The sequence below is a fragment of the Pteropus alecto genome, unplaced genomic scaffold, assembly GCF_000325575.1.
Source record: "Pteropus alecto unplaced genomic scaffold, ASM32557v1 scaffold380, whole genome shotgun sequence".
Lineage (NCBI taxonomy): Eukaryota > Metazoa > Chordata > Mammalia > Chiroptera > Pteropodidae > Pteropus > Pteropus alecto.
The window spans coordinates 225592-236008 of record NW_006430090.1 but is presented as its reverse complement, the minus strand read 5'-3'; the positions used below and the strand labels follow the sequence as shown (position 1 = coordinate 236008).

Sequence of the window (10417 nt, the reverse complement as noted above, 5' to 3'; positions counted from 1 at the left end):
GGGTCTGCCAGTAGGGGAGACAGTAAAGCAGACGTGAATGCTCTAACCCACTAGTCACTTGCACCCATGCTCCTAGCGAGAGGCATTTCAGCAGTTCGGTTAGGGAGCGGCTGTGCTGCTTCACATCTGGGCTGAGGTAGTGCGACAGTGACAGGCTGCCAGGAAGAGACTGAGTCTGAGCAATGCGACGCCCGAACGGCCCTTGCCACGCGGCGGCTCCTCCGTCCCCACGCGGCGCTTGGAGGCTGCGTTAGCCTGGCCTGGCCGTCGCTCTGCTCCTTCCCAGCCTGGGCATCTGCGGTGTTTTCCCGAAGGCTCCCTGTCCCCAGCGTCGTCTTCTGCTCGAATTCTCTGTGCCCCCCGTGCCAACTCTATCCATGCCCCTCACGCCCGCTCTCTCCCCTCTCTCGGTGCGTCCCCTCCCTCCCCTGTTCCTCCCCTGCTTTGCAAAACCCGTCTTCAGTGGTGAGAGACTCTCGTGCTTTGAAACTTCAAAGCTCTCAGCTTTATTCTTCCACCCAAGCACCTGCTAACAAACTTTGTGTCCTGGAACTGGGATTAAGGGACGTTTCCATTTTTGTTTCTTTCAGACTTTGAAACTGGGTCCAAAACCAAACCATCAGCTCCAAAGCAAGACGTCCCTAAGGAACTGCCCTGCAGTGTCCTGGTAGGAAGGTTCCTGTGGGACACTCTGTGGGGCTCTAAGGGGGAAGGTGCTGAGGGCCGTGTAGGGCTGGCGGCCTTCACCCCTGTGAAGACATCCGTTCAGGAGCAGCAGCTGAGGAATGGGCTTGGGGAAAACTCAAGTCTGAGCCCCGATCTCCCAACTCGACCCATGACCCCTGAAAGACGAGGCTCCCACACGTGGCGAACACGTGGGAAGAGGGAGAATCCGGACTCAAAAGCGCGACCGAAGACTCGCGCCAAAGAGAAACCCTACGGATGTCAGGAGTGTGGCAAGGCCTTCAGTCACAGCTCTGCCCTCATCGAACACCTTCGAACGCACACAGGAGAGAGACCTTACGAATGTCACGACTGCGGAAAAGGCTTCCGCAACAGCTCGGCCCTCACCAAACACCAGAGAATCCACACTGGTGAGAAACCGTACAGGTGCGCGCAGTGTGGGAGGACCTTCAACCAAATTGCCCCACTGATCCAGCATCAGAGAACTCACACGGGCGAGAAGCCCTACGAGTGTAGTGACTGTGGGAAGTCCTTTAGTTTTAGGTCCTCCTTCAGCCAACACGAGCGGACTCACACGGGTGAGAAGCCATATGAGTGCAGTGAATGTGGGAAGGCCTTCCGGCAGAGCATCCACCTCACTCAGCACCTGCGCATCCACACCGGGGAGAAGCCCTATCAGTGTGGGGAGTGCGGGAAGGCGTTCAGCCACAGCTCATCCTTGACGAAGCACCAGCGAATCCACACAGGGGAAAAGCCCTATGAGTGTCACGAGTGTGGTAAAGCCTTCACTCAGATCACACCACTGATTCAGCATCAGAGGACGCACACGGGAGAGAAGCCCTACGAGTGTAATGAGTGTGGAAAAGCCTTCAGCCAGAGCACACTGCTAACCGAGCATCGGAGGATTCACACAGGGGAGAAGCCCTATGGGTGCAACGAGTGTGGGAAAACTTTCAGCCACAGCTCATCACTCAGCCAGCACGAGCGGACGCACACGGGAGAGAAGCCTTACGAGTGCAGTCAGTGCGGGAAGGCCTTCCGGCAGAGCACACACCTCACCCAGCATCAGAGGATCCACACGGGGGAGAAACCCTATGAGTGCAATGACTGTGGCAGGGCCTTCAGCCACAGCTCATCCCTAACCAAACACCAGCGAATCCACACCGGGGAGAAGCCCTACGAGTGTCATGAGTGTGGCAGGGCCTTCAGCCAGCTCGCTCCTCTCATTCAGCATCAGAGGATCCACACGGGGGAGAAGCCCTATGAGTGTCACGAGTGTGGCCGAGCCTTCAGCCAGAGCTCCCTTCTCATAGAACACCAGAGGATCCACACCAAGGAAAAGCCCTACGGCTGCAACGAGTGTGGGAAATGCTTCAGTCACAGCTCATCGCTCAGCCAGCACGAGAGGACACACACCGGAGAAAAGCCCTATGAGTGTCCGGAGTGTGGGAAATGCTTCAGGCAGAGCACTCACCTTACTCAGCACCGAAGGATCCACACGGGAGAGAGGCCATATGAATGCAGGGCCTGTGGGAAGGCCTTCACACACAGCTCCTCCTTGACCAAGCACCAGAGAACTCATACTGCGTGACGCCCTCCACACAAGCTCGGACATGGGAAGCCTTAAGCCATAGTTCATCTGTTATGAGACTTGACCCACTAATACTCATGAGCAAGAACACACACGTATTTGTACACAACCATCACGCACAGTACACTCTTCAGATCATCCAAACAGTAGGGATACGTGGAAGTGATCCATGTTGAGGGCCTGCAGCCTTGAGTGCTCACTAACATTACAGAACCCAAAAAGGAAGCAGGAAAACGAGTGCATTTGGACTTAGTTTCTGTCCAAAGATCCACCAGATTCCCAAACAGGTTTTCAAAGTAGGAAGAAAAACAAAAAATGCCTTTCATTTATGTGACCCAAGTGCAATCCCAGTTTATCATTATTACACATCTTGGGGGTTGTTGGGGTTATGAATGGTATTCATTGACTCTTGATATTCCCTAAACAGAATATTGCACAGTGGTCCAGACATGAGTGACATCTTTATGGAATCACTATGCTTACTCAGATGTCTCATTACAAAATTTTCTGATATGTATGTAAATCTTTTGTTCAAGGTTTATATGGCAACTGGTCTCAAGATATGAATCACCTATGACGAAGTATCAGTGCGTTATTAACATTTTAAATTTGTATATTATTTTGTAGTAAATTAATCTTCATATGCCATAGATTTGAAAAGTTTTATATAGGAAGACTGGAAATGTAACTTTCATGTAGCCCTATAGGTTGAGATGGGTTTTGCTCTTCTGTTCTTGTTCTAAATTTTTTTTACAGGACTTGGGCACGAGAAACACATATTGCCATTTCACAAAAAATAGATTTTTTTCCTGTAAGCCACCACCTCACGAACAGTAGCAATTTCATGTTGGAACCTTACATTTTGGAATATTTATCCCTTGAAAGATGTACACATTAATCCCCTGAACCATTTTTTTTTTCATTAATTCTTCATACTGGTATTAATTAAGCATTTGATTTTATATAATTTAACCTGAAGATTTCCCTGAACCCTAAATCCAGTAAGAGCAGTCTCTCTGGCATCCAGAACCCTAAAATGGTGACTCGCCACCCTTGACTACTGCCACACAGTAACAGTAACTCATACGCTCTGGGAGAGGATGTTTTTTCATACAAATACAATTGGGTCAGTCTTGCCTCATAACCCTCCGGTGGTTCCTACCGTCTTTCAAGACCTACAGTATGAAGGTCCTGCTCTGTGCTCACAACGTGCCGCCCTTCTCAGGGCCTAGAGAACGGACTTTCTGATTCCTTCAGGGACCACTCCTGCCACCTGCCAGCCGGTTCATGTGCATATATCCTCCCATCTCTGACCCATGTACCTTTCCTCAGGAAACCCTTTCCAGAGACTTTGCAGTATACATGGCCAGCATTAAATTTCCGCTTCCTGGTTTCAGGGCTAGCACTCTCAGAAGACTGAACATAGGGGGCACTCTCTCTAAACTCCCTGTGGAATTGGGGTCCTTCCCTTACGACCTCATTTAAGGTATTTGCCGCCATAAAGGCCCTTTCTCCACACATAGTCCCATTGGGACTAGGGTTTCAACCTATGGATTTGTGGGCGGGGGAACCCAACACAGTCTATAACTGAGGCTATTTGAGCGTTTCTTCCCATGCAACTCTACTCCCATCTAGCCAGGTTTCCACGTGTGATTTCCCTTTATCTGTCCCCGAGAACCCCACCCGTTCTGTCAGCCCACCTGGGTCTCCTTGCCCTCCAGATTTTATACCTCAGGTCCTTGCACAGTACCCCATGGTCTGTGGACAGAGCCCCATGGACTCCCCTGGGGATACTAGGGCCACCTCCTGCTTCCCTGTTGCTGCATTTCTCTTAGTGGTCTATGTCTCTGCATGTCTGAATGGGAGTTGAGACCCTTAACACAGACCCCCTGCCACTAATGCTTGTGCCTGCTCAGCTTCCCTGAGACTCACAAGTGCGAATGTCTGGCTATACTTTTTCTCTGTTCAACAAGTCCACTTGTGAGCTTTTCTATGTTTGGGGCACGCTAGTGGTTAGGGGAACAGCAACGAAATCCTGAAATCTGTTCAGTAGTTTTTTTGGTGGGTGGGGTGGAGGTAGTGTTTAGAGAAAAGCAATCCTGAAACTATTTTAGTGGTATTTCGGAATTTGGCAAATGAAAATGTTGATTGAGTGGTGCTAGGGTTCATACTATTGAGCCAGACTACATTTCCAAGAAAGTTTGTGAGTGGGACCAGCTTGTGCTGGAGACATGAAATTTCTGCTGTTGTCCAGGCTCCCCAGCCAGACCTCGGTTGCAATGAGCCAGTTTAAACTCACTACAATTCCCAGAGCCTGCCATTCACTGGTCACCCCACTTGTGGAAGGGTGCAGTCGGCAGTTACCTAGAGTCTAGGAACCCTGAGGATGAGTATTGGGCGAGTTATAGGGTATCATAGTTATGCAAACCTTCTTCTCCAGAGAGTGCACTGTGACACCTAGAACCTCATACTATTCCCAGAGCCTCCGCGGTTTGGATGCCCCTCCCTACAGAGAGACTCAGTAATGGGCTACAGTAAAATCGGCCTTACCTGGGAGCTAGGACTTTCTCGGAGTGGTATCCAAGCGACGCAGCCTGGCGTAGGCCATACTGAGACCCCTTTAAGTTACCATAATTAACAGTGGCTCCTATTGGGCAGGCCTCCGGACCTCTGGAATGTCGCAGTCAGCGCCTCGGCAGAGTCTGGGAAACCTGGGGATGATAATTTAGGGATTAAAAGGGAACCTTAGTTACACTATCCTTGTACACAAGTGGCGGACTGGGACACCTCGGACCTCGTGCTCATCCCAGAAAGCTTGCATTAGGATTGCCCCTTCTCAAGACGAAACATAGTTCGTGACTCCAGAAAACAGTGTCCAGTGGGAGCAAGGACTTCTGAGAGTGGTAGTCCAGGCTCCACGGCCTGGTGTAGTCCGCACTAAGAGCTTTAAAGCACTATAATTATCAGAGGCCACTGTTAGAAGTTGGTCAACCCCACGGCCACAAAGGCACCGTCGACGTTTACGCAGACTCTTGGAACACTGGTTTTGAGAACTCTGGGAATTACAGGGAATCATAGTTACACTAACCTGTCCACCAGGTGGCAGACCGAACACAGAAACTCGTACTACTACTCCCAGAAGACTACGCGGTATAGGTGCCCCTCACTTGGGAGAGACGATGTGGGCGTCACCTTGGAGCAAGTACTCTGGGAGGAGTAGTCCAGGTTCCCCTAGGCCGCACTGAGGCAGCTTTTACTCACTGTCATTCTTAGAGCCTCCGTATGGTCTGGCGACCCAATCTCCGAAAGGGAGCGGTCAGTGGCTCTACAGAGTTCAGGAAGCATGGGTTTGAGAATTCTGGGGGTTCTAGAGAATCGTGTTTTCAAAGGTCTTGTGCACCAGGTGGCACTCTCGAACACAGAGGCTCGAACTACTTCTCTCAGAAGGTGCTGTGGTCTGGATGGTCCACACGAAGGAGCATGACAGGCTCCAGAGGCGATGTTTCCTCCTATTCTTTCTGGGAGGTTTTTCGTTTGTTTGTTTTTGTTTTCCAATGATCCCTGGCCAGGGTTACAGTCTCAAAGAGCTACGCACTACATCTCCCAGAAAGCCATGCGGCAGTCCGGTGGTCCTTTACGGAGTGTAACCTCTTCAACTCCCTATTTCAAAGATTCCACTTTTACAAATACATCAGGTGAAATAATGTCACAATATGATTTTTATATTCGAGAAAGATATATACTTAAATGTTATGTCTATAGCTGGGGATTTCTGTTATTGAATGGGTAAAGAAATGTGACCTGAACCAAACCCGTCCATTTCTGGATCCTGGAATGGAATCCAAGAGGCAATTGAACTTTGCCTTATTTACTTTTCAGTCTCTCTCTCTCTCTCTTTTTTTTTTTTTTTTTTACGCTCTCTTCCTGTGTTTTATGTCTGTTCCTCGGCTACACGCGGGCGACTTCAGTAGACACCTTCATATAGCAGACATGGAGAGAATATGAGGGGAACAAAATTAACTCCTCTGGTGTCGGAACTCGAAATCCGATAACGAATAAACTGATGAGCGGGGACACATGAGTACGATACGTGCGCGCGAAACCCTGGGGGTTGAAGTTCGGCGCCCACACGCACAGGCACAGCCCGGGCCACGGAGCGGAGCTGGTATTTGCACTCAGGTTCCACGAAGGAGTGCAACGAGGGCGATTTCGGGTGGTAAGTTCGGGGTGTGCTTAGCGAAGTCCGTAAGGGAGGACTGGGATCCCGGCCCAGCAGGCACAGTCGCTGGCGGATGAGGAAGGAACACGGAAACGATCGGAGGAGCGCGCGCCGCATTCTGGGAGATGTAGTTTGGGGAGCCTGGGCTCCCGGTGTCGGGGAACATTTTGTGGCAGTGTAACGGTAAGTGGGGAAGGGTAGAAGCGAGGAGACTGAATCTGACAGGCAACCACGAGGTCTCGCTCTGATCCCCAGCCTTCCTGCTGCAGTTGGAAAGTCCAAGCGGCAGGGGGCCACCCCCCAGGTAAGCGGAAGTGACCGCGTGGGCTTCTGAGAGATGTACTTCGGGGCTTGACTGCGCAGGCGCAGATCTGGCCCGTGGCGCTCCGTGCTTTGTTCCGTCATCCCGCGCGTAAGTGAGATCGGTAGTGGCAGCGGTGCGGGACACTCACCTGGGCTGGGATCTGGGGTCTTCCGTGACTCTGGCCGTTATGTGAACCTAGCCTCGCCCGTTTCTGTGCATGGAATCCTTTTTGCTCCCTTGGGCCGGGGAGAGTCGCTTTGGAGACAGCGGGGACTGCCCGAGCGGGCGTCGCGGGGTTTAGGGGATCTCAGGATCCCAGAGGTATTGGGTCACCGGTGCGGCACTGGCTTTCGCAGAAGGGGTAGGAGCCTCCCAGTTCGGGGGCACAGCAGGAAGGACAGCCGGCCCAGCACTTCAGAGACTGGAGCCAGCCTGACCCGCATCCCTCCCGTTTTAGTGAGACGTCCGGAATTCCGAGAGTGGGGACAACCGAGGTCCCACGACGGAGTCATTTGGAGCCTCACCTTCTAGGGGGGCCTTTGGTCCCCAAAGGGTGAAATGAGGGAGACCAAAAGCATAATATATTAACAGGAAAAAAAAAATACCTTGTTATATTAAACTATTTAGCACTGACTGCATGCGAGGCTCTTTCACTAATTCATCAAACAGGGATTTAGATATTCTGGGTGCCAGGCCCACTCCTAGGTCCAGGAGCCTCTGCATAGACCCCCAACATGGTCTGCATCCCCTGAAACCTACAGGGGAGATGATTTTTAAAAACCTATGAACACATCACTGAAGGCGGTCACTCCCATCCTGGACACTGCAGTGAAGACGAGGCACAACAGGGCGGGGCAGAACTGAGCGCACAGTCACTCAGAGTCACGAAGGGAAGGTACAGAGACGAGGGAAAGGTATCCTAGCTTGGGCCTGAGTTTCTTTGGGGGAAAATACCCCATGAGGAGCTTACAAGGCACCAGGAACAGGTAGCGGTATCTGTGTCTTAGACTGTGACGCTCACTGAAACTCGAGGCTTCCCTGCCGGCAGCAGTCACCGTCAAGTGTATACCGCTGCTGCGCTCCGCTGTCAGCCCTTTTCACACTTAAATTTTGGTCATACCCATGTTGGGTCACACCCTCCTTTTATGGGGAGCGGGGGACTGAGGCACACCACGCAGTTCCCAGGGACCCCAGACCTGTCTGGCTTTCTGTGATAGTCACGAATCGTCATCACCCTGGAATTCAGCTGCACTCAGCGGTGTGCCTCTTCCCACCCTAGTCCTGTTTTCCTGTCTTTGGAATGAGTGGGGACAGTTTGAGGTCATTCATCGGTAGCGCCTGGAATATCCCTGGGCACACAGCAGGCGCTCAGAAAACGCAAGCTGAGGTCTGCCGCTGTCAGGTCTGGCCTGGGTGCTGGGGTCCGCTTCTGGCATCCGGGCTCTTCTACCCGCAATCAGGGGACCTGCCGCGTGGGGTCTGTATTCGGCACAGGGCCCGCTCAGTCTCTCGCATCCCCTTTCGCCCAGCACTGCTGCAGAAGAGCCAGCTGTTCTGCAAGAGGCCGGAGGAGGGGATGACGGCTGGGCTCCTTGATGCCGGCGTGCTGGTAAGTACACTGACACCCGCACGTCGGGCCTCCCCGGTCCCAGCCTGGGGTCCTCCCCAAGATCATTCTGGCCTCAGAGCCTTTGCGCTCACTGTGCCCCCTGCCAGGAGCGTCCTTCAGCCCACTCACGTCCTCCAGATCCCCGAGGACCTTGCGGCTTGCCCCACCTGCCCCTGCTCATCCCTCCATGTGAGGAGTCAGGCATTTCTTCAGCACACGGTTTGGTTCCATCTCCTGGCTCACTGTCTTCCTCACTTGGTAGATGTGATGAAGACACATCTGCTCCAGGCACTGTTGCAGGCCTCACAGGTGCAGGAGCAGGTAAGACAAGCAGAAATCTCTTAGAGGATGGGCTTGGGGACTAGGTCCTGACTAGAACAGCACCGGAGGCCTGCCTGAGGTGGTGGCCCATAAGCAAACACCTTCAAGAGGGGAGAGAAGGAGATCAAGGCCCTCAGAAAAAATGTTCCAGGCAGAGGGACCAGCATGAGTACAAGATCTGATTGGCATGGTCTAGAAGCAGATTTTTACGCAGAGCTTCTGGATAAAACACAGTCTGACACCTTGATTTTAGCCCCATGGGACCTGAGCAGAGAACCCAGCCATGCTGTGCTGGATTCTGACCTACAAAACTAAGATAATAAATGGGTGATGTTTCAAGACAGTAACTCAGGGTTAATTTGTTTTGCATCGAAGGATGACTGATACCGGGGAGGGGAGCATCTGCTTTCAGTGTCATGATTAGAAAGATCATCTCCATCCCAAGATTCTTTTTTAAAAATCATTTTCAAGGGCTTTGTCTCCTTCCTTTTCTGCCTATACTTGTAAGGATGTTATTTTGGCCACAAAGATGAGACAGGAATCCATGTGCAGACACACTGCCACCCCGAGACACCTGCGCCACGGCAGGGTTCCTGGTGAACCCAGTACACCTTCTCTTGCCAACTACACTTTTGTTGACTCCTCGATAGCATTTCTTATTTCAAGAAATTTTTCATAGCAAAATTGCTGGAAGGTAGGGTTTTGTCCTTTTATATCCTAAGACACCTCTCTTCCTCCAGCAACACCTCCACCCAACAGAAAAACCGACCCCAAATCCCCAGACATGAGACGCCCCTCTCCAAGCTTGGCCTTGTCCTTGTACACCAGCTCCACCTACCAGCAGCCAGTGCCAGCCATGGCCTGGCTGAGGACACTCATGTGTGATGTTTCAGGAGCAAGTGACCTTTGAGGATGTGGTTGTGGACTTCACCCAGGAGGAGTGGGAGCAACTGACCCCTGCCCAGAGGATGCTGTACAGCGATGTGATGCTGGACACCTTTGAGCTCTTGGTCTCCATAGGTGAGGCCATGTCCAACCCCCCAAATGGATTCTAATTTTTTTGAGTTAAAAGTTGGAGTATGTCCAGCCGTTAAAGCAAATACCTGAGATATGACTTAAGCCTCAGGGACCAGACTGCGTTGGTTTAGCAAATGTCGCTTAGGATGTTTTCCATGCAAGTTAAAATTCCCACCAGAAAATGCCAGAAGCAGGACATCATGGGGTTAGAGGGACATACGAGGTCCCATAACTGCAGAGTCCTACGCTAGACCTGGGTCTTGCTGCGTAGCCGTCAGGAGCCCCCACCCTCCTCACCTCCCTCTGCACCTCTTTCTGCCACCAATCACAGATGGGACCCTATAAAGGTGACAAGCGAGCTGTCAGGGTCCAGGACCAACGGAAAGACAGGGTCTGTGTCCTGGGTGCCCATCAAAGTCCCCTGGGTTGTCTCCTTTCGGCCACCAAGCCCCATCCACACTGGTCGGTGTTGGCAGCAGACAGGGGAGAGCAGAGTGCCGACTGGCCGGCCAGGCCTGGGTCACGTGTAAACCCTGAGCGGGGCGGGATCAGGGACTGAGAGTGAGGCAGATACGTTGGGTCCCATACCACGATGACTTCGGCCTCTCGGGGTCCCCAGCGACTTGGGACCTGGAAGACTGAATGTGGAGTGGGCAGAGGGCGGGGAAGAGT

The 10417-nt window shown here is 52.1% G+C and overlaps 2 protein-coding genes across 9 annotated transcripts in view; both read left to right on the top strand.

Annotated features, from left to right (window-relative positions):
• Positions 1–699: 699 nt before the first annotated feature.
• LOC112479500 (zinc finger protein 135-like) overlaps positions 700–10417 on the top strand; it is a 13741-nt gene continuing 4023 nt past the window's right edge. Inside the window, exon 1 of the mRNA XM_025046621.1 lies at positions 700–2207. Coding sequence (XP_024902389.1) covers positions 836–2207 — 1372 coding nt within the window. The 5' untranslated portion in view covers positions 700–835. The remainder of the gene's footprint in view (positions 2208–10417) is intronic.
• On the top strand, positions 6046–10362 carry LOC107195721 (zinc finger protein 317-like). Of its 8 annotated transcripts, none has more exons than XM_025046598.1 (4): positions 6046–6798; positions 8328–8407; positions 8546–8728; positions 9622–10362. In XM_025046598.1, exons 2-4 carry the CDS (start codon positions 8375–8377, stop codon positions 9781–9783), a joined length of 378 nt encoding a protein of 125 aa, XP_024902366.1. In that variant the 5' UTR covers positions 6046–6798; positions 8328–8374; the 3' UTR covers positions 9784–10362. The 8 variants fall into 8 exon arrangements, 5 of the variants coding, with proteins under 5 accessions (XP_024902366.1, XP_024902359.1, XP_024902352.1 ...); XM_025046591.1 differs by having other exon boundaries at positions 8515–8728; XR_003046212.1 differs by lacking the exon at positions 6046–6798 and adding an exon at positions 6868–6906 and having other exon boundaries at positions 8485–8728.

Bases quoted from the DNA above. Each gene is read 5' to 3' on its own strand.
- LOC107195721 (XM_025046584.1), top strand. From the start codon at position 8,099: ATGAGTGGGGACAGTTTGAGGTCATTCATCGGTAGCGCCTGGAATATC. The intron at 8,408-8,545 runs GTAAGTACACTG...CACGTCCTCCAG, and splicing joins TCCTTGATGCCGGCGTGCTG to ATCCCCGAGGACCTTGCGGC. The intron at 8,729-9,621 runs GTAAGACAAGCA...GTGATGTTTCAG, and splicing joins CCTCACAGGTGCAGGAGCAG to GAGCAAGTGACCTTTGAGGA.